We start from the raw sequence: 26,536 nt of genomic DNA on the forward strand, positions 1-26,536 counted from the left end.
GGGCTTCTGTATTAAGCAGCAGTTTACAGTCAAAACCTGTAACTACGTGGGGCTTAGATAGCAAAGGGGGTTAAACCAGGCCAAGGGACAAAAAATGAAAAACCAGTAAAATTGGAATAGCTGTTTTCTTTTTCTCACTTCCTTTCTATCACATGCACAACTTGACTATGAGGTGAAAGGGGTACATTTGTACAAGCACACTGCTCCCTTTTAAATTCTAGCTACAGCTGTTTTCCTTTTGTATTAGCAAACAAAGTAAGAGATGGGTCTACATGAGCCCAGGTATTTATGGGTTTTTAGTTACACTCACACCCCTGAACAGATTCAGAATGCCAGAGACGGGCAGCAGTAAAACTGATAAACCGTTGTTGTCCACTGAACTGCATCTAAATGAAGCTAATTTGGGAAAAGGCAAAAGAGTAATAAGAAACACCCACTAGTAATTTTTTATCAATGACAATAAAGCTTTGCACGATTTATCTTCAAACAGTTATGGAAATAAAACCAGTCCTGTAATTAGTAAACTTGTTGTTTCTACCCTCCTTCCTCTACCAGCACTCACTGAAGGGTTTTGTCTGACTCAAGTGAGGTAGTCACAGCAAAAACCAATCAGAACTTGACCTGGTAACAAACAGTGGCCAGTTAGGAGCTTCCTCTGCCCTATGTAACACAAGTAATGCTGAGTTGCTATTTGTAACTTCCTTCAGTTTTGAAATCTTTCAAAGAAATTGTACTTTAGTTCTGGTCTATCACTTGTTTCTTGCTGAGTTCCCCAGCACAGCACCTTACTAATCAGTTTTACTCCACCACTCTAAGATCATACTGGGGACCTTTTGAATAAGTGCACTCAACTGTGGTACTATAGACAAAGTTCTGGGAAAAATCTCACTTAGCTGAATGTGTATACCCCTGGGAAAACTTAACCCTCATAAATCAGGAAGAGGACAACAAGAAGAGAAAAAAATTGAAGTAACCAGAAGCATGGAATACAGTTCCTTTAAATCTTCAGATTGAAACTTCATACTTAATATATTTAACATATGAGAATTACTGGAGGCTAAAATAATTAGTTAATATTTAATTAATTAAATTTAGTGAAAATAATTACTTAAAATAATTTCTGCTAGCTACATCAGAGTGTGACAGACCTCTTAAAATAAGAATCTGTGGGTTTTCCCCATAAGGAGCAATGGAAAATGACCCATTAAATTTTATTGCTGCATTATTTATGTTTTTTTCCCCTATTCACTCAGGAAGTATTTTCTATGAATATTCACATTTAAGAAAAGACGCAACAACACTTCTGAAACAAGTCTTGAAATCATCAGTGCTAAATTGTTTTATTTCCAACAACTAGCCATTACAGTATGTGAAACAAGAAGTGTCCAGAATAAATAGCTGAAGATGAAGCATCAGAATACTACCGTCTTCGCTACTCCTGTGGCCCCTTAATGTTTCCTCTTTTTTGACCTTCACTCTTCAGATTCTCCAGGCCTACGGATATCATCGATCTTCAGGATCATCCTAACAACCTGAGTCGCCAGAGAAATCTGCTGTTTCTTACCAATCAAGGTTTCTATAACATGCTGCTGCTTCATATCTGCGAAAAGGAAGGAGAAGAATTAAACACTCTTGTGAAATCTAGATATAACACTTAACTTAGTAATAGTGAATTCCACATCATTTCAAAGAACATTTTGAAATTACTACTCTTGGCCACTGTGGTTTACAAACATAATTTGTACAAATAGAGGGTTCTTACCAAAGATCCTAAGACATTAAGATATAACTCTTTTCCCAATTAGGTTGTACTTTTCAAAAAGTAATGCAGAATGGTGAAAAGCAAAATTTCCATGCACATATATTAAAAAGCGCCCTAAAGGCTGAGCAAACGCTAAAGAAGTGAAAGGTCAAATGCCATCAAACAGAACACCTAAACAAAGGTTATGAATGTACATATTACAGTTTACCACATTCCTTTCTGAAAAAAAGACAGAGTAAGTAAGAAGGTGAAAAGTGTAGATCCAGTTGAAAATAAGGTTTTATATGCTGGCTTCTTAGTCTTCACATATTTGTTCCAGGTTTATATATGCAGACATACTGGTGTGAACATCATTGCCTACAAGTATTTCCAGCCTTTTGTTTACTTCTTCACAAGCTGTTTCTCAAAACAACTGTTTTTAGGACTGCAGTGTAACCTGGATCACTAAAACTTTAGTATTTACAGCACAGCCTGCTTGCCTCATTCTAAGAGCAACCTTCTTTCCTGTACTACATCATCAGTCAACATCTTCAACCTATCTTACCACCAAACACAGGTTTTCAGACAATTATACATTTTCCTCCTGGTCGACATACATATACTCTCCAAGCACATTCCCATTTATTATGGCAAGGCACAAGAGTTAGAATAACTCAAGTGATGCATAAGTTTAAAAAAAACACAGTGAGCTTTTTGAGCAAGAAAAGCTTTAATGCTACTCCTTCTCCATGTTGCAGCTCTTACCATTTGTTCCTTTCTGCAAACAGTCAATGCCCAGGGCAGGATTATTTTCTTTCACCTGCCTCGCTCGCACTTCAGTCATTGTCTGTATTGGATTCATACCACTGTTCTCTGAGAGGGCCATGGGAATTACCTCCAGGGCATCTGCAAAAGCTCTCACAGCATACTGTTCTAAAGATGGGCACTAGAAGAAAAGAAATTCAAATTCATAAGCCATTAAGCTCCAATGTTAGTAAAAGTAGATTTTCATACTAAATATAAAATACATACACACAATAAGCAGATTTTATTTGGAATATAGTAACTAAACAAATAGCTTAGCTCTGAATGATAACTACTTGAAAATTAAAAAAAAAATTAAATTGCTCCTAACACAGAAGGAGGAAAAGTACTGATAATGACTTTTTACAGAGAAGGATAACTTTTAACACTGGTTATCAGAGAACATCAGAAAGCGCATGTTACGGAACTTTCTGGAAAATCTTTGAAGTTCTTCTGGAGTCTCCTAGGGCAGGCTCAATCCTTCTTACATTAAAGAAAATACTAACTCCTCCTTTCTTACCTTATCTGCTGCCTCACTGACTGCCAAGGCACAAGATATTTCAGCTGCTCCACCACCATACACAATGCGATTGTCCCGAACGAGATTCCGGATTACGCACAAGGCATCGTGAAGAGAGCGCTTTGCTTCCTCAATGATCTGCAATTACACAACAGCCCAGGTTTGACAATACACACATCTGAAGGCTGTGAAGATGTAGTTCCTAATACAGATGTGGAAACTGCAAATAAACTCTTAGAATATTTTTGTGGCTCCAATGCAGCTCTACTATTGCTATGTTATACTAGTTAAAGAATGTTAGACATCCAGTAGCAAAGAATAAAAATATGCATAAAAACATACTGCTATTTGTTAAATCTGTAATTTGAAATAACAAAAACTTACATGAAAATAAAAAAAAACTTAGATGAAAAGGTTTTCAGTTTTGCATATTTACAAGACGCAAAACAGTGAACTTTAAATGCCAACATTATGGTCAGACTGCAGTTTCTATCCACTTCTCACTTGAACAGAAGTAGGAGGTTTAACAATATTTCTGCTTTCTTAAAAGAAAATTTCAGGCTAGAGAATGCTCTTTTTTCCCCGAAGTTTTTAATATAAAGTAGGACTTGACCTATAGTAAATATAATTTAGCACTAATAGTGCAACCAAAACCCAGTTTAAGTACATAAGCATTTTAAGTGGTCTCAATTCAGAGGGAATAGGGGATATGGGGTATGGGGATATATAGTTTGCAGTAGTTTGGGGGTTTTGTTTGAAATTATTTTAACTGGATTAAATCAGAAGTGATACAACTAGGTCTGCAATAAAACCAAATCTTTCAAAGATGCTAATATGTCTTTATTCATAAAAGTGACCATCTCATGAGAAAAAAAATAGGAGCATCTACAGGTAAAATTATTTATATATTATGAACTATATGGTCTAACAGAGAGAAAATTGAAATTTTCATTTAAAAACATAGAATGTAAATCTAACAAATTACTTCTGGCACACAGTCCTGACTGCCTACAAGTCCTTTCCTATTTGCCCACCCAGCAAGAAGACGTAGACAAAGTGGAGAAGAATGCACTACTGTTTTACAAAGAAACTACGCATTCTGCAACTATGTATCAAAGCAAGCATCTCACCATTTTATTTCCTCCCCTAATGAAAATGGTCACAGCTCTGGAGTTCTGACACTGCTCGATGAGGAGCATCCTGTCCTTGGTTGTTCCAAAGGAGATCTCTCGGACGACGCCGGCAAATCCCAGTTTCTCTGCCGTGAGCTCACAGAAGCGCGGCACGATGCGCCCGCCCGTCGCAATGGCGATTAACTGAAGTGAATCAGCCATGAGTTATTTTAACAGCAGTTTCCTATGGTGTTTTTCAGATCATAAAATTAATGGAAAAGCATCTGTCAAATGCTGATCCCAAAAGGTTATCTTCCCATCACTTTGAAGTATTTCAGCCAATGTTTTGTTTCTGCAAACAGCAGGACTCAAGTAGAAACTTTTCTAGACACCTAAAAGTTTTATTCAGTAATAAATATATATGCTCCAATTATAACCATAATCTTCTTCATGGTAGGCTCTTCTCACAAATCCTCAATGATTTTTCTCCAATACCCACCCCCATACACAATTATGGGGTGATACCCAGAAAGCCTGAACTTTCAACTGGTACAGCCAATTACTTCATAAATGTTTTAACAATTGGTACAAAGCCAGTTTTACGTACTTCTATTTCAGGTCCACCAACCCAACGAACAGCAGGCAGCTCATTCTGAAGCAGCAAGTGATTTGCCTCATCATCAAAACCCCACTGGCAAATGGCAAGGTTTGCACCAGTGTCTTTTATCTGAAAACAACACAAATCATCAACCTTCTGCTCAGAACTAACAAAGGAATGAAAAATGCTCTTCATGGTTTTAATTCTCCCAATTTTCCCAAAAGACAATTCTCAAGAAGGACTCTCTGGCACACACAGAGATCAAAATACATTTTAAACCAAGCTGTTATCTCTTTTCTTACATTAACTTAGATTCAGAGCATGACGACTGCTTGTACGTTGCTTCCCACCAGGATTAACAGCTCATTTACAGGAATAAATCAATGCACTATGCTGTTTTTTTTTCTAAAGGCTATGAAAGACAAAGAAAACAGAAATAATTCTGAAGGCTACCTGCTTCACCATCTCTTCAAACTTCTCTTTTTCGTATTTCTGCAGCGCCTTGTAATCATCCACAGATGTGACATCAAGCTTATGTTTGGTTTTAGGCTTAGGTGGTTCAAATGGACACGTGAGGATTGCAATTTTAGCATCTTTTAGCTCCTGGGCAATTAAAAAAAAAAAAAAGATGATTTTTGACCTCATTAACATCTTTTTCTTGTATTTGCAAAACATACAGATGTATTGTTATAAACACAGACATAGGAGGAAATGTGAAGATCATTTGACTTACTCTAAAGTTAACTAAGTATAACTAAGTAATTCTGTCAATAGTCTCAATAAACCACTTAGTACAAATTCCACAGCTCCAAGACACTGTTTAGGCCCTTAACAATCTTTACTAGTCATCCTTTTTATGGTTTAATGTTAAGAAAAACAAAAGGAAAAGTCAATTAAACCATCCCTATCCACTGTGACCACTGAGAACACTACTCATCTTTGTAACAAGTTTTCAACTATTACATGACTGTTATTTTCCACTAGTCTTCCTTTTTACAGGATAAACATTGTTACCTGCTAGATAATATGTTAGAACAGAAGAAGTTTTCTTGAAGTACACTGCCTAAAGACTTGGAGACCTTACCTACACCACAGGTAAAACAAGGACAGATTCTGGAGTGTTCCAAACAGGGATAATTATTTCAACATAACACAGAACCTGTCCTCACTTAGCAGTACACTAATTCCTCTCTTCCACAATTTCTCAATATTGTTGTAATTTCTAACTTGATCTCTTCCAATATGAAAAATTTCATGCTCCTTGCCCCTTCCTCTGTTGATATAAGAGTGAAAAGCCAAGCCAAACCACAAGACTGTGTAAATACTTAATAAATGCTAGGGCAACATTTGAGGTAGACTAAAAATTCTTATTTAAGCCATTACACACAAGAACATTCACTTACTTTAGGCATCTGTGGATGACTGAAATCTTTATCCACAATCACTCCTTTAACCAACTGTGTATCTTCCAGTCTCCCACCCACTTTGCCTTGCACTTTGATCAGCTCGAAATCAACATCTTTACGTTCCATGTCTGCTACTGTCAGTACAGCATTCACAGCAATCTCTGCCATTTGCCTGTGACAGCGGTTCACTCTGGGTTTGGAAAAAATAAAGTCAAGTTGGACTCCATTTCCACAATTTGGAAGAAAAAGGTGATTCTATCAATCAATCTTAAACAGCAAGAAGTATCACTACAGCAAACAACTTTTGCACACTGTATTAAGAGGGGGTCCTGATTGTTTGTTCAGAGAAATAAAGGTGCTGGCTATGGCAGGACAGAACACACAATATGTTTGGTGTGGGGAACCTTTGTCAATGGAATCTCAATACAGATTTGGAACAAGGCAGGAGAAATAAATTGCTAAAGAACGTTTAAGAAACAGAAACCACAACTCTGCAAAGGAAGCCCTTCCAATGTCCGAATTTATTAACTACACATAGAACCCATAAAGGAAAATGAACTTATGGAACCATCCTAAGTTAATTTTTTTTAGTGGGAAAAGACCCCAAAAGATGACATATTATTATTTTTAACAGATTTACATTGCTTTTGGAACCTATGATGCCGAAACCTGGAACTAACAAGTTAGAATGAAATTGATACTGCAGCTGTTTAACTTCATTGAATTGACCCTTTGGAGACAAAGGATTCACAAGTTCTTATGCTGAGACAGAAACCCACTGAGGAATTAGCCAAAACAAGACAGAAGAGCCTTCAGTAGCCCTCCAATAACACAAACAATTTAATAATCCATCAAAACACCAGGATTTCTGCTTTCCATGCAGAGGGTTTTCAATGGAAGGGTAAATATTCATTCAATATCCAGTCTTTGTGACTTACACTTTAGAGCCCAGAGTTGTCTTTGCTGTCTGGATCAGAGGCTCAATGTTCTGTGGATCAACTGGGAAGCTGTCACTGATTTTGTCTAGATGCTCGATAGCAATGCGTGCTGCCTGCTCGTACCCATCTGCTATTCTGATGGGGTGGATGCCTCGGTCCAGCAACTGCTCAGCCTGCTCCAGGAGTGCCCCAGCCAGAACTATTAAACAAATAAATAAAGGGAATTTTACTCTTGATTGGATCATAATTTTAAGTACATTATCAACCGATTTAAAAGCATGTTTTCTGATTTTTCTGCAATATTTTAAGAGTTCAAGGTTTTCTAAATAACAAAAAACAATGAAAAACTCCTACTTGCTTTGCTTAGCAAGAAAACCACTTTATGTTAACAACAAAATGAATTACAGGCATCAAGGCAGGACAAGATTACAGAAGGAAATTATGCAGAAACATTTTGAAAGTATCAAGGGAAGTCTCAGCAGTACCTTAAAATGTAACCAAACTTCGAAAAGACACAAAAGATTTCTTCCTGATTAGAAGACTTCTAATACAAGAACTGACAGGAATACTGCAACAATACTCCAAAGAAGTGCTACAAAAAAGCTACTGTTATTTCTCACAATTTTTTAAATAGCTGAAGCAGCTTGATTTTAAATTTAAAAAAGAAAGCTACATCTAAAATACTTTCTTACCAACGACTCCAGTAGTTCCATCCCCAATCTCATCATCTTGAGATTTGGCCAGCTCCACCATAAGTTTGGCTATCTGGTGATCCACATCCATCATATTCAGGATGGTAGCACCATCATTTGTCACAGTCACCTCACCATCCTTGTCCACCATCATTTTATCCAAGCCTAAAAAATATATGTTCAAAGGATGAAAGAAAATTTTGAAAATGCCCCCCAAAAATTACTAAGAGAGAACCACTAAAAGTTATTGTTACCATTGGGACCAAGGGATGTTCTCAGAGTACTTGCTACAGCCTTCGCTGCCATTATGTGAGACTGAAACAAAGGACAATAAAGACAAAGTTAAATCATAATCATGCATCCCAAAACCACAATATTTAGCTAAAGAAAACAGCGAATAGTGCAAATGTTGTAATTTAACTGACATCAATTACGACTGAAAAAGAATCAGTATGTGTGTATTGGTTTTATGACAGAAACATCTCCTATGCCTTTTCTTGTCTTGCTTGTGCTGGCTCTACTAATGCATGCAAAGCAGAGCAGCCAAACGACAGCCCTAACGCTCAGAGCAGGGAGCAACAGAGGCCGGCAACGCTAAAAGAGAAGGCAGTGCCATCGTGACAAGATGGTTTGGTTTGGAAGGGACCTTCAAGCTCATCCAGGTCCCACCCCCTGTCAGGGGCAGGAACACCTTACACTAGATCAGGTTGCTCAGTGCCCCATTCAACCTCCCCCAGAGCACCGCCAGGAATGGGGCATCCACACCCTCTCTGTCCCAGTGTCCGCTCCCTTCTTCCCTCGGGCTCTGTAGCATCCGCACTCAGCCGCGGCCTTCCTTTTCCTTGGGCGGCCGAGCTGCAGGCGGCGGTCCAGGGGAGGGGGCAATGGGGACATGGGCAGGAGCCACGGGAGAGGTGAAGGGCCCCGCAGCTCCGGGGCAGATCCATGGCACGGAGACCCCACGGACGCCGTGCCGCGGATTCCCAGCCCCGGGGCGATGTCTTCTCTCCTCCTCCATCATCTTTCTCCCGCTAACGGGCCTAGCCCAGGCTCCATCCGCCCTGCGCCTCGGGCGGGGCTGGAGCTGAGCGCGGCAGCGCCTCGCCTCAGGGGCTCCATCCTCACGGCCCTCAAGGCGGCACGGCACAGCACAGCATAGCACGGCATGGCATGGCGCGGCCCAGCCAGCGCGGGCCCGTGGGCGGCCCCGGCAGCCGCCCCACTCGCTCACCTTGAGCGCCTCCAGCCCCATGAGGCGCGTCTTGCGCTCCTGGTCCTTAAGGATGAGGAAGGGCCGCCCATACTCATCAAACGCCAGAGTCCCCATGGCCGACATGGCTGCGCCGCCTGCTCCGACCGCCGCTGCCCGCCCGCAACACCCGGAAGTCGCCGCGCCCGCCGCGCACGGCCCCGCGCCTGCGCAGCCGCCACATCCGCGCCTTATTTCGCGGGAGGGACCTTTGTGGCGCCCCCAGCGGAGCCTTCTGGAAGCCGCCCGGCGCCGGGGGCGGGGAGGGAAGGGAAGGAGGGAGGATGTACTGACCGGGGCGGAGTACGGGTGCCGGGAGAGGCCGCGGGGGGCTGCGCCGGGTGACGTGAGGGCGGAGGAGGGAAGACAGACACGCGGTGGAAAAAACGTGCGCGGCGCTTCTCCCCAGAGAGGTTTCGGTCCCCCACCCCTTCATAGTGAAGTGGTACCGCCCTTCCCTATAGACGCTGCAGGCCGAGCATAACCCGGGGTTGGGCATGGGCGAGTTGAGGTGTTTGGTGGCGAATGTCGCTGTGTCTCAGGGAAAGGTTACTGCAGAGGAGGAGCAGTAACTCCCGGACAGGTCCCCGTGGCGGGCTCCGGGCGGTCCATAGCGGGGATATCCCTCCCTGCGCCGCCCTTGGGCCGTCCCGGGCCGCGCCCGCGTGTGGGGGGCCGGGGGTTTCAATGGGAGCCGCTTTCCCGCCCCTCGCGCCTCAGCTTTTCAGCAGCTATAACATTTCCCTGCGATCGGCTGAAGTGTTATACGATGTTTTTTTCCCCTCTCTAACGTCCTAGCTCTCCGCTACAAGACACTGCCTTGTCCCGAGTGAGCGAACACGCTCCCCGTGTGTCCCGGGCGGGATGTCCCCGGGCCTGGCCAAGCAGGTCCCGCCGGAGCAGGGCGGGGCCGGCCCCCGCAGGAGCGGCTGGGGGCTGCTGGCCACGGCCGCTGTGGGAGGCTCCCTGCTCGCCCTCTATGCCGTGGCCACCCCCTTCGTCACCCCGGCCCTGAGGAAGGTGTGCCTGCCCTTCGTCCCTGCCACCGCCGCGCAGATACAGAACGTGCTGAAAATGCTGGAAAACAGAAGCGGCTCCCTGGTTGACATTGGTAGCGGGGATGGCCGCATTGTAAGTTATGGGTGCTGCCTTCCTTTTAGATCACCTCTTTAAAAAGTGCCCAAGTCCTGGCCTTTCTTCATTTCAAAATGTCTCGTCTTTGGCATCCGGTGGTTGTGTCTGAGTCTTACGAAAACGATCAAAGCTGAGAAAGGTTTGCATTCAGTTTTGATCAGTAATAAATAGTTTTTGCTGCCGTCTTACCGGTAGTTTGACCAAAGTAGTGGACAAATATCACTGTGGTGACTCGAGGGAATCGCAGTGCACTCCCTTGAAAAGACACAATCAGAGTCTTGGTACTGACAAGGAGCTGTGATTCCACAAAGGTGTGTAGCTGCAGCAAGTGAGGCTGTGAGATGCTTAATGTATAAAGGTGATAGAAGTGCAAAAAGAAGGGAGCATTGAGGAATGGATTATAAAAATAAAAATGCTGGTGTGGTTAGAACTGTAGTCTTCACACCTTTGTAAAGTGCTGGTTTCCCTGCTTCCAAATCCATGTCGTGAAACTGGAATAAACACCAGGAGAAATTGTGAGAATCGTGAAAGAAAAAGTGATACTGTGTTTCCAGGGTGTTGCTTGAGCCCAAATTTGTGAAATGTGGCAAGGATATAGTGGAGAATGGCATGTTTTGGTTTTTCTCTTGCTGCTGTGATGTTTTGTGTGTTTTTTCATAACTGCATGATTCAAATCAGATTTAGCAACATGGTGGTGGTTTTTGATGGAAATACGTGAGTTCATGAATGTTACCTTTGTCCACGTTTTATGTGAATGAGTCAACTATCTGTCCATGTGAAAAAACCAATTATTTGGAACCTCAAATCTGTGATGATTGCTTGAATTGTGCCTGGGTAGGAAAAAGACCCAAAAACTTAGGCATGAGATTACTGCAATTTCTGATGCTCTCTCTGTTCATCATTCTGGCTGCTGACTCTCATCAGAGGTATCTAATTTCAATAGGAACTGTGTCATTAATTCTGATATATTATATAGGTGCCTAAATGGAGACTGAAGACTATTTGGAAAGCCAGATGCCTAGAATTGAATGAATGCTAGCTGCTTCCTTCATGCATCTGTCTTGAAAAAAGTCTGTCCAGATGCTTTTAATTATTTAGCACTTTCTCAGGTGTAATCAGTGGATAAATAGGAAGATTTTTACCACATTTCCAAGTGTGGTAAAAATGTCAGATTGTTTTGGTGAATTTGCAAGTGCTCTGTGCGTGATGGAAGATGCAGTATTGTAAAAGTGTGAAAGATACAGTCCAGGTAAGGCTGTTAGAGAACTTCTGTTAAGAAATGTGTCCTTCTTGATTTCACCTTGCTTGTTTTGTAATTGATAGTTCATCAGGTGATTCCTGATTACAAGTTGGCAGTAACCTTTTAAATTATGTCTTAAACCTTTATTCTAGAAATCAGTGCATTTTTTTATTTTTAAAAAATGTAGATCAACAGATTACTTTCAGACTCTTTCTATTGGTTTGTTATTTTGGCTCTGATTCAGGGGCTGCTCAAGTGCTTATCCCTCACTGCTTTTCAAATAAGTGGTTTAATTTTGAGCGTTTTTGCTTGTTCTCTCTGTGATCAATGTTGGTACTCCTTAATTCCAAGACAGTGTCATGAATATGTTAAATTAAACTTTTATGTAAATCGTAGATGTATTGTAGGCTCACAGCTTTGCCCTGTGAATGTTTGTTTTCGTTTTGTTTGCCTGACTATATTTCAGTTGGACTAGTAATAATAGTAAAATGTAGTTTTGAGGTTTTGTTCACAATATAGCTAATCTGTTGGGCATTAAGACCAGGGTGACTTAGAAAAGTGCTTTCCTTTGATTTATATTTTAAGTAAAACTGTGTGCTCCTCTTTAGGTGAATGGACTTTTATGTTTCTAAGTGAAGATTTATTTCCTTCCTTGTAGGTGATAGCAGCTGCAAAAAAGGGATTCCAGGCTGTTGGCTATGAATTGAATCCCTGGCTAGTCTGGTACTCCAGATATCGTGCCTGGAGAGATGGGGTACATCAGAACACCAAATTTTATATTTCAGACTTATGGAAGGTAGGTAGTGAATTATATAAGAACAAATCTGAGATGATTGAGAGATTTTATAAGTTTGCAAGTACTTTCCTGAAATAGCTGAAATGCTGTCTGACCACAAGGTGCTATATTGGGCTTTGAGCAAAGTACTTTTGCTGGGAATCTGGTTTCTATGTATGATGTTCTGCTGCTTTTGTGCTTTATTCAAGTGCTTCCTTTACCAATAGAGGCTCCTTGAGCAAGCCTGGGCCAGCTTGAATTGATGAATTATGTGGGAGGGTTTATTTTGGCTGTGGGGGTGTTTGTGTTCAGAGAGGAGCACAGGAGAATTTCATGGCAGTGAGTGGAAGAACTCAGTCATTAGAATGCCTAGAAAGTTTTTAGAGCTAGCTAACATTTAACAAAAGAAGGGGAAAACTTAACATGATTTTATCATACACAGGAACTGTGAAAACAACCCTTTAGTTATTAGTAAAGTCATGTAGTATTTTCTAAATTAATGCTTTCTCTGCTTCTAGAATTGCTATTCCATATTCTTGGCCATATTCAAGTTTTTTGCTGTTGAGCAGTATAAAGTTTTCTTTATGTGGAAATTTTTGTGATGAAAAGTTGGTAAGGGATCTCTTTACATATTTTTGGTCTAAATCCCTGTTGAAAGAAGTACAGCTAGAGGGATTAGGAGAAAAGAATGGTGAGAATTTCTCTAACTATAAATGCCATTTTCCATAAAAATTGTTCTCAATTTTTCTTTTAGGTTTCTTTTTCCCATTATAGAAATGTTGTTGTTTTTGGAGTACCTCAAATGGTAAGCTTACTATTTATTTTTAATTTTTATTATATTATTCTATTTTATTTATTATACTGTTTAATTATTTGTTACGATATTTAATTATTTTAATGCCAAGGCATTCAGTGTTAATACATTTATCTGTGAAATGAATCAATCTGCAGATGGTCAAAGGTAGTCAATAATAACGATAGAATCATAGAATGTTAAGGGTTGGAAGGGACCTTAAACATCATCAAGTCCCAGTCCCCCTGTGCATGGGATACCTCCCACTAGGCCAGGTTGCTCAAGGCCTTATCCAGCCTGGCTTTGAGCACTGCCTGGGTTGGGGCATCCACCTCCCTGGGCAGTCTGATCCCTTGTCTCACCACCCTCACAGTAAAGAATTTCTTCCTAATGTCTGCCCTAAATTTCCCCTTTCAATTTTTATCCATTCTCCCTTGTCCTATCTCTACAGTTCCTGATGAAGAGACTCTTTCCAGCTTCCCTGTAGGCTCCCTTCTGATATTGGAAGGTTGCTATGAGGTGTCCATGTAACCTTCTTTTCTCTAGTTCCAACCCCCTGCCATGAGTAGGAACACTTTTGACTAGACCAGGTTCCTCAGAGCTCCATCCAACCTGGTTTGAGCAATTCCATGACTGGGGCATCTACAACTTCTCTGGGCAATCTGTTCCATCACCACCTTCATGTGAAGAATTTCTTCCTAATACCTAATCTAAACCTACTCTTTCAGTTTGAAGCCCTTCCCCCTTGTCCTGTGTGCTCGTAGAAGGTCCCTCTCCCATCTTATAGGCTCCTTTCAGGTACTGGGAGGCTGCAGATGGGTCCCCTGAAGCCTGCTCCTCTCCAGGCTGAACAAACCCAATTCTGTCAGCCTGTGCTTCTGTCTTGCTTGTTCCTTTGCTAAGGCAGGTGTGAGATGAAGTGAGTGAAGAGCTTTATGTGATGCCATACCATACAGCACACACTGAAAGCATTTCTGCAGCACTAACAGGAAACATAATAAACCTTCCTATTCTGTGCCTTTTTGTTTGCTTGTTTGTTTCTTCAACGGTATCAGAAGTAAATCTCTACTTCAGATTCCATTTGTAACCCTTATTGGAAACTGAAGTGGATATGGGTGGGGTATTAGTGGGCACCGTGGTGTTCCTCATGCTGCCAGCTCTGGGTGTTAGGTGCTCCTGTGCCTGAGTTCCGGCAGGGGGCACTGGAAACGTTTGGATGTTCGGTCAGGAATTCTGCTGAGGGGAAAAGTGCTGGTGAGGAAAGCTGGCTCAGTAAACTAGGAATAAACGATTGCCCTGGGAAAATGTGAGTAAACCCAGCAGATATACTGAACTAACTTTTAAATGTAATAAAGCAGGATATGTTAGTAATAGCTAAGATAGAAAGGGTGGCTGTAGGGCTCAGAATAACTTTCGTAGATCCAGTAAATACTAGGTTAAATTCTTTGAGCAAAAGTACTGTCATAAATGCAACAGATGCAAACATATGAACCTCTGTGTTTCCTGAGCATTCGTTGGTTTATGATCCCTTTTAAATTTACTTTGGAAGTTGTTTATGCTCAGCCTCCTGAATGAGTAGAATAATTTTCTAGAAACCTTTATGCATTTCTTCTTTTTTACTGAGGAACAATGGATCTCTTTTGCTTTTTTAATAATCCTGGCCTGATTTGATGCTTTCACACAGTGCATTTATTTCATATCCAAGATTAGGTTTAAAACCCTGAATTTATTGATCTTCAGGGAAGACTAAGACCTCTCTTGTTCTTGCAAGCGTCTGGGGGGAAGGTGTGTTTGTTTCTGTGTTATTGTAGAGAGAGACTTACTTGTGCAGGGTAGGATGGAATTCTTGCCAGGTGTTCATGTTTGCAGCTCCTGTGAATTTCAGTTGATTATATACTGTACAAAAAGTTTACTAAACTATGTATCTATGTTGACACGCCAAAAAATCCCCCTAAATCCTGGCTTCACATAAAATACAGTATGATTGTAACACCTAATGTAATTGATATATTTAGCTTAAAAACCAGTTTGACTGGTTCAAGGTTATAATTCTTTTTGGCTAAACTTGGCTGAACTATTAATGATGCTTTTTAATTTGTGCTAATATACACATGCAATATCGCTATTTTTCATAATTGCTCCTAGAAAATTAGTTCGTATCTATATTTATATTTTCTGTAACAAATTTTTTTCTGGTGTCTCAACTCAGTTTTAAGTAACAAAGTGGGCTTGTTTTTCTAGTTTGTTTAAGGTGCTAGTAGGCTTATTTTTCTGGGTGTTTAAGGTGGCAGAAGTGTTTAAAAGCATTTGCAGTGTGGATGAAATCAGATCCCTAAATATATTTGTAACTCTTTGGTATATTAAATCTATGACTGTAATTTTCCTAAAATATTCCATTGTTAGCTTGAATGTAGCTATAATAGGATATTACATCAAAGGCACACCCTGCATATATGTGATAGTGGAAGCTCTTTGCAGATTTTGGAAATATCTTTTCTTTACTCAGTCTTATTTTCTAATTATGTTCTTTTGGGTTTTGTTTCTTTTATCCTTTTTGTGAAATTTAATGGTTTTCTTTGTGACTTAAATTCAGCTATATTTTTAAATAACTACTACACTTTAATTTTTTTTAAATACTAAACATTATGTCATGATAACCAAAGTAAATAGAGTTTTGCATGTAACAGAAGTAACCTGTAGAGTTTTCTGTTAAAATTAGTCATTCAGATAGATACAATATGTAAGAATAAAAGGAACTCCAAATGGATGTGCACTGCTGATCTGCTTAAACCATACCATCAAACTTTTCCAAAGGACAAAAGTGGTTAAATCTGTTAGGTGGTGTGGTTTTTTTTTTTTTTTTTTTTTTTTTTTTTTTCTAAAACATAATCATTATCTATGATGGAAAGGAAATTTATTTTAAGTCTACCCGTGTTAATTTATTTCTCAGTTAATCCATGGCAAAATTCGCAAGGCACTTATTAGAAAAAGAGCATGCGACTGGTCAGGGTATTGCTCTGTTCTAGAAAAGTAGTGATATTTGCCCTGGCTTTCATGTCCTCTCAGTTTCTGTGAATGGAGGAAAGCTGGACTGTAGGTGTTCAGCCAAGGAGAGTTGCATAGTGGTATGTGACACGGCTCCCCTCAGCATCCTGCTCTCTAAATTGGGGAGAGATGGATTTGGTGGATGGACTGTTCAGTGGATAAGGAATTGTCTGGATAGCTGCATTCAGAGGGTAATGGTCAATGTTTCAATGTGCAGATGAAGATCAGTTACAATTGGTGTCCTTAAGGGGTCTGTACTGGGAGCAGTCCTGCTTTAATATCTTCATTAATGGCATAAAACAGTAGTATTGAGTGCACTCTCAGAAAAGTTTGCAGATGATACCGAACTGAGTGGTGCAGTTGATGTGCCTGCAGGACACATGCCTGAAGGACAGGATGCCATCCAGAGGGACCTGGACAAGAAATGGGCCCATGGGAATATTACGAGGTTTAACAAGGCCAAGCGCAAGGTGCTGCACCTGAGTCAGGGTAATCCCAAGTACTAACACAGGCTGGGGAATGAACAGATCCAGAGCAGCCCTGCCCAGAAGGACTTGGGGGTGCTGGGGGAGGCTGGACATGACCCAGCCATGTGCACTCACAGCCCAGAAACCCAACGTGTCCTGGGCTGCAACCAAAGCAGTGTGGGCAGCAGGGAGGGAAGGGATTCTGCCCCTCTGCTCTGCTCTGGTGAGACCCCACTTGGTAGTGCTGCATCCAGCTCTGGGGGCCCCAGCACAAGACAGATGTGGACCTGATGGAGTGGGTTCACTTTCCCACAAAGATAGGCTGAGAGAATTGGGGTTATTCTGCCTGGAGAAGACTTGACTCTGGGGAGATCTTATTATGGCCTTTTAGTACTTAAAGGGGGCTTGTAAACAAGATGGGGACAGACTTTTTAGTAGGGACAGGACAAGAGGTAATAGTTTTAAACTAAAAGAAGGTAGATTAATATTAGATATAAGTAAGAAAAAATTTTATGAATAGAATGGTGGAACACTGGAACAGGTTGCCCAGAGAGGCAGTAGATGGGGACTGGATGGGCCTCTGAGCAACCTGATCTAGTTGAAGATGTCCCAGTCCATGGCAGGGGTGTTCAACTAGATTACTTTTAAAAATCCCTCACAATCCAGACCATTCCACAATTGTACATTCTGTTTCGTGGAATGCTGCTGAAGGGATTCATATGCATACATTAATGGGGTGTGGATTTGACTAAGCTCAATTTCAATATTATTTAATGTAACAGTATTTTACCATAGAGTCACAGCAGAATGTTTGCTTTGGGTTGTTGTCTTTGTGATGTTTTAAGTGTCTCAGGATTGGTCTTGGGGTCAGACTGTAAATTTTGAGCAGTGATGACCTTTGAGTATCACACAATAGCTCATGAACCTTAGGATGTCATAAATAGCATAAATTCAGAGGGCTGAACTTTCATTCCCTCAGAGAAGAATCCCACTGAGGAGAATTGTGAATTGGAACATGCAAAGTCTGTTTCCTGCAGTTTTAGTTAGGATTAATCTATTTGTGTATTTATTTATTTATTTATAGGGTAATTATGGGGTTTGACTTAATTTTTAGATCTTAAAGTTAAGATTTCCTTGATCTCATGAATTGGGGCACGATAACCATTTTCTGGTTTCAGATGTTCTTTGTCAAGTCATCAAAGCCATAATATATATCATGAATGCTTTCCTAAGACTTTTCAGAAGAAATTACTCAAATCTTGGATTTCTCTTGAACATCTGAATTAGATTCTAAAGAGAATGCTGCTTTTTACTGTTTCTGAGAGTTTTTTCTTGTAACTCAACAGATGCCACAGCTGGAGAAGAAGCTGGAAGAAGAACTTGAATGTAATGCTAGAATCATTGCCTGTCGCTTTCCTTTCCCTTGCTGGATTCCAGATCATACTACTGGAGAGGGAATAGACACTGTGTGGGCCTACGACTTGAAACATTCTAGAGGACGTGAAACAAAAAGCTTGGAAAACACACCAGAGACAGAATCTTAAACATCTAATTTGGTTTCTTACAGAAATTTTTAGCTTTGACTGGACCTGTTGAAGATAAGGTTAACGTGGAGAGAGCCCTGGCATATGAAAATGTGTATTCACTGTAAGAACTGAAGCACAGTGGTTGTCTGAAAGCACACAAAGGTTACTGAAAGGTGTAGTTAAATGGCTTAATACAGTGTCCTAGATAAAACCCATCTAGCCGTGAAGTACCACACAGATGTTCACTTACCCCAGTCCCCAGACTCCCCCAGTAGGATGGGAAAGAAAACTGAAAAAAGGGTGATGCCCATGACCATGGATTGAGATAGGAATAGTTTAATAATGGAAATAAATTTACTACTAATAAGAACAACAGGAGAGGAGTAAAACCCAAGAAAGACAAATGATGCACAATACCCCTGCTTACCACCCACTGATGGATGCCCACCCCATCCCAGAGCAGTGACTGGTCCCTCCTTGCCAATTCTCCACAGTTTATATACTGGACGTGATGTTCTATGGTGTGGAATATCCCTTTGGCCAGTTCAGCTCAGCTATCCTGGCCATGCTTCCTCCTGGCTTCTTGTTGACAGAGCACGAGAAACAGAATGGTCCTTGGCTTGGAGTAAGCACTGCTCAGCATCAACTAAAACCATCAGTGTGTTATCAGCATTAGTCTTTTCGAAATCCAAACCACAGTGCCAGCTAAAAGGAAGAAAATTAACTCCCAGCTGAAACAGAATATGTAGTTACTTAAAATTACAAAAAAGTTTTTATAGAAGTGGAAAACTTCAATATGGAAAGTTCACTACAGTTAAGGGGAATTTATGTGTAAGTTCAAATGCTCAAATCTGTGAACTTAATATATACATTCTTTCTGACCCTAGAGAGCATTTGGTATTGGTATTGGAATGGTGTGCGAGTGGCTCTTCACATGAGCTGTATTTCCACAATGTCTGAATTATGTATGCCAAGTACATACACAAATGCTGCAGACGCAAAACTGATCCAGACAGAGTGTGATGATGACACTGATCTTTCACACTGCAGCCTTGAATATGTACTTTTAAAAGTTGAGATGACAAAATGGGTTGTCTTGGTTTGGGAAGACAGGTGTCTGCCAGGGAAACCTGGAGCTTCCCTTGGAATGGAGAATGTAAACCCTCTCCCTCTGAATTATTAGAATTTTGAAATTAAAGGGCTTTCACGCAAAGATATGGGAATATATTCCTATTCAGTTTTTTACTAGGAATATTAAAAATACAAATGTGGCAGTAAAAAAAAACCCAACCAAACAAAAAAGCACTGACAGAGTCAGAATACAGCCTGACACCCTGTTGGTCAGGGTGTTGGGAGCAGTCCAGTTAAGTCCTACTGGAGTGACAGATGTGGTTCTGTTGGAGCAGAGATGATCCTGTAGAAGGGTGAGTTTTCCTCTGAAGCTTCAGTGGTGGTGAGATGGATCTGGTCTTCCTCTGGGAATCCAGTGGAAACAGGCTGTCCTGTTCTAAATCTCAGGTTTTATTCAGGTCGGAATGCCTGGCTCCTCCCACTGGGTGGAGCATCTCCCAATGGGATGATATAATGTTTTCAGTCATGTGGTGAGCCTTAATGGCCCATTAACAGAAGATATCCCCCTGGAGGGAGGATGGGTTGTGGAAGAGATAAGGAACATTGCCCCACCTGGTTTTAACAGCTGGTTCATTAACAGAAGGCACCCACCCCTCCCCCCTGGAGTCACAAGGAATGGGTCATAGAAGAGAAAAACACCTCCCCAACCAGTTTCAACAGATGGTAACAGAATACATACTTTTGGTTACATCTTGTATTGCAACCCAAGACATGGGCAAATATAACAAGTTGTTTGTTCATTCACACAAGTGCCACCTCTGATTATATTAATATATTTTTATTTAACTTACGTTCTTTTTTAGCATCAGCTGGCAAATAAACTCCAAGTAAGCCACTTCCCTTCTCCTTTGCCTCTTTCAGTAAGGGAGGGGCAAATGCGGAAAGTATGGGTTGAGATAGCAGTTTACTGAAAGCACAAAGCAAGAATAAGACATGACACAGTAACAACAGCAACATTAATAGCAAAAGGATACAAAGCCAAGGTATTTTACTGACAAAATGGGTGTTTACCACTGGAAGCAAGAATAATGGTGGATGGTTCCCACAGACTGTGTCTACGTGGCTTCCTCAGACAAAGGCAGCATGGCGGCTGGGTAGGTAAAATGGCAGCTCCCAGTGGAGCACCAGGGTTTTCCTGCAGAAACCTTGCCCTCCACCGATGGCATGTGGTGTAGAATAACAGCCTGGTCACAGCAATAGGCTCTGGCCTCTCTCTGCAACCAGGACAACTTGTTAAAGTGAGCACAAGACTGCAGAAGGATACTCTTATTGAGCTGTTATTGATGTAGGCTGTTGCAGATGAGCACATTTTTTTTCTAATCTTTCTCATTTAGGAAGAGTTTCAAAAGTCATTTATTTCTCAGTGAAGTGCCACCATTTCTGTGTGCTGAATCTTTGGATAAAGATACAGATGAGAGTTGCTCACTTGAATACTTCAAGGCTGTCTTTGATTCCAGAGTTGGTTGTTCTGGCTAGTTTGGCTAAATCTGATTAAACTTCATTTAATTTGTAGTGGGATGAGAAAGGAAGGTTTTCAATCAGACTTGTTTTCCCTTTTATTTTTCCATACCATCTGATGCGTTCTCCAAAGTTCTTGTTATTGCTGTGTGGCTTTTCCTTGTAAGTGAAGCAAGTTCTCCCTGTACTTTTGCTGATATTGTGGTTTGCATTGGGGTACTGCCACTGCATTGATGTTTTTCTTTCCTGCTGTATAATGTCTTTTCTGTTGTATAATGGTCTGCTTACTTGTTTGTGGTTTTTTTTTTTTTTTTTTTTTTTTTTTTTTTTTTTTCCCCTGGTTTTTAGGTAAAGTTTTACTGTTTTCACCCATTAGCAGTCAAAGTTCATAGTCAGCCTCCCCTGGCCCCAGTTAACCTACACACTGTTTGTTAAGCAGTAACTCTGTAAGTTTTCAGATCTTTACATATATGTTACTCATAGAATGAGGCTAAAACAAGCTGGGCAATTGTCACTTGACTTCAAGGCAGTCATTACCACAGCTAAAATTAGCTCAGTTTAAGAGAAGTGCTGAGACCCTTCAATTTGAGGTAAAAAACAAAGTCTGACATTTTATCAAGTGCTGGGAAACCAAATTTGACTGGTCTGTAGAATCTGACTTCAGAAGAGAACTTGGGTGCTATTTGGGATGTGTAGTCTACAATTATGCCTACACCTTGCTTTTTGGTTTTGATGTGAGGGGACAGGAAGAAGTTAAAATATAAACCTACACTGAGGATTTGAAAGGGAGCATGGTTTTATCCTGAAAATGTACATGGAGCAGGAGATAAAAGGGGCAAATGTGACTGTAGTGTGCAAAGGAGAGGTGATTTCAGCCTTGCATGGCAAGGCACAACTGTGAACATGGAGACTGTGTGTACTGAAGAACACCAGTGTCTGGTAAGCCTTTCGCTGCAAGAATGCATAGAGTATCTTGTAAAACTGCACTAAATTTTTTCTATAATGATTTAAATGTTACAATCATTACACAGAGATGAAGTGACAGGACAGGGATAGAGTGGCTTATTTAAAATGCCTAAATTTAATATCCCAAGGCCATAAAACTGGAACTGCAGAAAAAGTAAATCTGAAATTATTTCTAACGAAAAGAGACTAACAAAGGGGAAATTGGCTAATTAAGCAAAGTGCTTCCCTGAATGATCATAAAGGAAAAGAGGAGGCAAAGTATTTTGATCCATTGGATTGTGTGTGACTCATCTGCAGTGCAGTGCTTTGACCCAGGTTTCTACAATCTGCTTTCGCTAAATTCAGTTTGTAGGGAATGATGAAGTTATTTACTTTTCTCCTGTATTTGACTATATATTTTTCTATTGCATTAACCTTTGCCTGTTAAAAGGTAAAATTGCATTTCTCATTTTTGCCTGTGGTAAAGGTTTTGGGATGTGCACTTCCTAGTTACCACCTATTGCTCCAGGAATACTTTTTGAGGAGGGCACAATGGAACTAATGATATGATGACCTGAGCTTTAGGGGTACTAAGTGCTGTCCTCGAGGCAAGGAGAGATTTATGATTTTTTTAAAGTAAAGCAGAGGGCTGTTTCTTGCTCTGTCTATTTTCTTTTGGGGGCCTACAATGAATTAGGCAGTAGTCTGAAGGTTTGGGATTCCTTATCATATAAGGAAATGTGCTGTATTTCCTGTTTCTGGGGCTTAAGTGTGAAATGGAAAGCGAAGTGTTCTAATTTACACAGGAGGACTGGGAAATAATTTTGTTGACATATTATGCTTTTCTGTTATTCGCTATGTTCATTTGATAGTTTTCAAGATTAAATACTTAACTGTGACTTTAGTCATCACTGTATGGATTATTATGTTGATACACTTCCAATTGCTAAGGTAATATATTATGATTTTGTTGATATGATATTTGAGAATAAAAAAAAATTACTTCTTCTGAAAACCAGGAAAGGGAATTACCATAATCAAATTATAGTGTAGGTCTGAAGCCAAAAGGAGGAAACATTCAAGCTGTTCAATACCAAAGTAATTTAAATACACAGTAAAACCTATAGTTTATCTTTGTTTGTGTGTTCTAGTAGAATCACTTGCCTTTTAGGAGTTGTGTTATTTTTTTCCTTTCCCTGCCAGATTTTAGCAAAAAAAAGGTGTTACATTACTGAATGACTAATGCTTTCCTTAAACACTGTAGGATTTAATTTGTTTGCAAATAGTAAAGGTCAGGGTCACACTTACAAATGTTTTCTTTGTTCTTTTGCCCCCTCCTTTTTTTTTGTAGTGAGACGCGTTATGTCCATACAGGTTTTGTGATGCAAGATGAATTGAACAAATGCAGCATCTTAGTGCTACAATTCTAATTTTGTAGTTTTCCATTTCTGTTTTGCAGAAATTGGCTTTGTAGAGAAATGGAGGAGCATATGGCCGCATCTGCACAGTCACTACTGCCAGTGTCAACCAAACTTGACCAGATTTGGTTGGGAAATGTACACATATTTTGTGGGTTTTAGGCATTCAAAATTCTTGGTTTATCCTCTGGTCTGATTATATGGTGCTACTTAATGTAGTACTGCTCCAAGGAAGTCCTCTGTCTCTGAGCTGCTGTTTCTGAATCCTGAGTGTAGCCAGGTAAGAAGATACTGATCCAGGTTCAAGTAAAGCACCACACAAACCAGTTGAGTGAATACGGTCTGTGGAAAAGAGTTCCAAACCCCAGGCTTTGGGGAAGTCTTTCACCTTTCATGAAGGACACAGCTCAGAAAGTAGCAGAGATCTCCTGAGTTCTGCATAATTTACCAATGACTTGAGCTTTGCTTTTCTCATGTGTGTATTCTTCAAGGAGTTTGACTACTGTAATACCATTTTAAGATCTGTAGGAGAAGTAAGCAAAAGCAGCATTTTGGTTACTGTTTATATTTGGAGTTAAGAGAGGAAAGGAGAAAGGGGATCTTATAGCTCAAGGAGGGCAATAGATTTTGATCTATTTCAAAAGCAGTTTGGCAGACTTGGATCATCTGTGTGTACTTCCCACTGCATTGGAGAATCCTTGCCATGACTGGGCTGTGATGAGCACTCTCACTCAGAAATGGGTTCATGTCCGATGCCATTGCTCTTGGATGAACACTAATTATCAATAGATTGTCTCATACTTCCACAGTTTCACTTTCTGTTGTTTACAATTACTGAAGCATTTATTCAAGAAAGAACGTGAGTCCTTCAAAGTTGAATTTTGGATTGTCCTGTGCAGGGCCTGGAGTTGGACTTCCATGATCCTTGTGGGTCTCTTCCAGCTTAGAATATTCAATGGTTCTGTGGTTGAAGAGGGCAGCCTAACATCAGATTTAATGCCAGTAAATTCTGCTGTGAGTGAATTGTTTTTCTTTTACATTTGCCAAGATTGCAGTTCTATAGTTTTAAAATGTAGCCCCAACTTGCTTTTCAAAAACAATATACATTTCTTGTAGAAAATTTCTTGGTAGGACAGCGTGGCATCTCTGTTTAACTTAAAAATCACCCTTGAGCAAGATTGCTGAAAATATTCATTCTGCAGCTTTTTTCTTTGTATGATAATCTTTCTGTTAATCCTTGTATGCTTTACTGAGGGAGACATACATGGATAACATGGATAACTACCATTTCCCTCTCTTTCTTTTCCTGAATTCTGTCTTGTACTTAAGTGTTTCCTTTGATTTTTCATATTGTCTTTTTACAATTTGACTGGCTTAATAAATGAATCAGTCTTCAAATTTCCTTTACATTTTTCCCTGTAAATTACTTTCCTTTTTTTTTTTCCCCCTAGCCACTTTGCAGGAAGACTAAATACATTAAGGAATGTTCTTTTTCTCTCTAACATTTTAACATGTATTGAACTAACCTTGATTTATTTAGCAGTCTGTGCTGACATAGCATGACTTTTGTTTCCAGTATATGAAAGAAAAACACATCCACACCAATGGTATTTAGAATGAAAAATAGTCTTGGTCTACAATAATTCTGCCTATTTAGTAGTTTTAAGTACCTAATTTCACATTTTTATTATATCTCATCACATGGCAAATGAAAACAGGCCTTTTATCCCTTTGGTAGTTCTTTGGGTTTGGGTTATTTGTTCAGGTGTGACTTTTGCTGATTTTTTTTTTCTTAGTATAATGTTGGTATTTCTATTAGAGCCTTTGGTTAAAATATCAGATGAATGTTTTTTTTCTGCAAGTTGGTGTGTAGAGCTGGAACAATCACTGTGATATACTCATATGAACTGCTGGCATTGGTAAAAATTATGTGAAACCTGCTTACCAGTAAATGCACAGGGATATTTTTCAGCTTACTGTGTATGTTGTGGTTTTTAAAAGTAAAGGGGGTTCTTGAAGTTCATATAAAACTTGTGGCACAAAGAGGTCTTTGCAAGGTCAGAAGCAGTAAATTATGGGCTTTCAACCTGAGGTTTGTGGCTACTTTCTGAGGACTCCACAAAAATTAATTTAAAAAGTAGATCTACTCTCAGCAGGTTTCTATTTGCTACCCGTGGTTGTGTTCTTCCACTGGAAAATTTTAATGTGTCTGAAATGATCATTTCAGAATCCCTCAACTAAAAATATGTGTTTATGTAAGTTACTAGCTAAGTGGAAATGAGCTTATCATAGTGTGGAAGGTTTTTTTTTTCTTTTTTCTGTTTCTTGTCTGGATTGTTGAGCTTTGAACCTCTGCAGTGTATGAGCCTCTCTGTCTCTTCTGATGAGCATGTAATTTCCTATTCTGCTATATGAGAGCAGCCTCATGGTTTTGGACATTCCCATTGCATTCTAAAAATTCTGGCTTTCAAGGTAATTATATTTTTTGGTTTAGGATCTGTTTAAACATTAAAATTACATCTTCAAAACACCTGATCAACTGCTACTGAAGCCTGTCTAAAAAGCCAACAGAGGCTGTGAAACTCCTTAATGCTGTAATGTCAGCAGCTGTCCATCCCAAAGCTTTGGTTCAGAGAGGCAGAAATGTGTGTCTCTCATGCATATGCTCTCTTGGTTCTTGACATTTTTTGAAAACGTAGGTGTGAGAAGACACCTCACACCTAAAGAAGTTATCAGGAGGACGGTCAGTGTGAGCTCTGTGAGACAAAAATGGGAATGGTGAGTGATATAGCCAAAATCTGAGCCTTCTCTGTCCCTCTAGCCCTTAAAATTTGATGCTGTCTTTTTTTCGTTTTCTCTGAATTTTTCTTCTTGAAAGTATACTTCTTTTTCTTTCCTTTGTATTCTTTTCTTCAAGTTTTTCAGAGTGTACACAAGTCAAAGTAATTTATATGTCCAATTGTGCCATTCTCTAAATTGCGCACGGGAACCCTCATCATTGTGTTCATATATATTTCATTGCTGCTTCCTTCTTTTCAGTACACAGAAACCAAACTTATATTCTGAATACCTTTATATCAATACATGAATAAGCCTTGTGGCTGTGATCAATATCAATTAAGTTTATTTGCAAGCACAGGTCTTACGCTGAAGCAATTCTAAAAAGAGTTTGAGCAGGGATGGGACAAATAGTGGTCATCCTGGGAAAATACTAGCATTGCTTAGGGACAGTGATGGTAGAGTCTTCTGCCATTGAGGTACTTTTAATTTCAGTCGGTGATGTGTCAAGTCAGGGAATGAAAGGCTAGTAGCAAAACAGCACTGTGTGGAGTGCTTTAAAAGATTTATTTTTAAAGCTGTCTTCAGAGGCTGCCTTCTGCCTTCATCTAAGCTGTTAAGTACAGTTGTTGCTCTGATAAGGGTTATGTTGGTAGGAGAGTATTATTGGCTGAGCTAATATAGCTGGTGAGCATCTTGAAGTGTATATTCTTGAAGTGTAAATAAATAGATAAACAATTCATATAATTTTTTACCCTTTTCTCCA

At 40.1% G+C, this 26,536-nt stretch overlaps 2 protein-coding genes across 5 annotated transcripts; one reads left to right on the top strand and one right to left on the bottom strand.

Moving 5' to 3' along the window:
- Window positions 1-1,315: 1,315 nt before the first annotated feature.
- Window positions 1,316-9,197, bottom strand: CCT5 (chaperonin containing TCP1 subunit 5). Its single transcript, XM_083859353.1, has 11 exons — window positions 9,043-9,197; window positions 8,066-8,126; window positions 7,812-7,976; window positions 7,120-7,318; window positions 6,179-6,371; window positions 5,229-5,378; window positions 4,785-4,904; window positions 4,196-4,381; window positions 3,066-3,203; window positions 2,507-2,687; window positions 1,316-1,600 (listed from the first exon to the last, which is right to left on the bottom strand). The coding sequence occupies exons 1-11, from the start codon at window positions 9,145-9,147 to the stop codon at window positions 1,473-1,475; spliced, it is 1,626 nt and encodes a 541-aa protein (XP_083715479.1). The 5' UTR covers window positions 9,148-9,197; the 3' UTR covers window positions 1,316-1,472.
- Window positions 9,198-9,341: 144 nt separating this feature from the next.
- Window positions 9,342-20,137, top strand: ATPSCKMT (ATP synthase c subunit lysine N-methyltransferase). Of its 4 annotated transcripts, none has more exons than XM_083876846.1 (5): window positions 9,342-9,505; window positions 9,859-10,191; window positions 12,093-12,230; window positions 12,964-13,014; window positions 17,861-20,137. In XM_083876846.1, the coding sequence occupies exons 2-5, from the start codon at window positions 9,925-9,927 to the stop codon at window positions 18,056-18,058; spliced, it is 654 nt and encodes a 217-aa protein (XP_083732972.1). In that variant the 5' UTR covers window positions 9,342-9,505; window positions 9,859-9,924; the 3' UTR covers window positions 18,059-20,137. The 4 variants fall into 4 exon arrangements, with proteins under 4 accessions (XP_083732972.1, XP_083732973.1, XP_083732974.1 ...); XM_083876847.1 differs by having other exon boundaries at window positions 9,342-9,473; XM_083876848.1 differs by having other exon boundaries at window positions 9,342-9,448.
- The last annotated feature ends 6,399 nt before the right edge of the window (window positions 20,138-26,536 follow it).

The sequence above is a fragment of the Zosterops lateralis genome (genome assembly GCF_965231275.1).
Source record: "Zosterops lateralis genome assembly, chromosome: 1".
Taxonomy (NCBI): Eukaryota; Metazoa; Chordata; class Aves; order Passeriformes; family Zosteropidae; genus Zosterops; species Zosterops lateralis.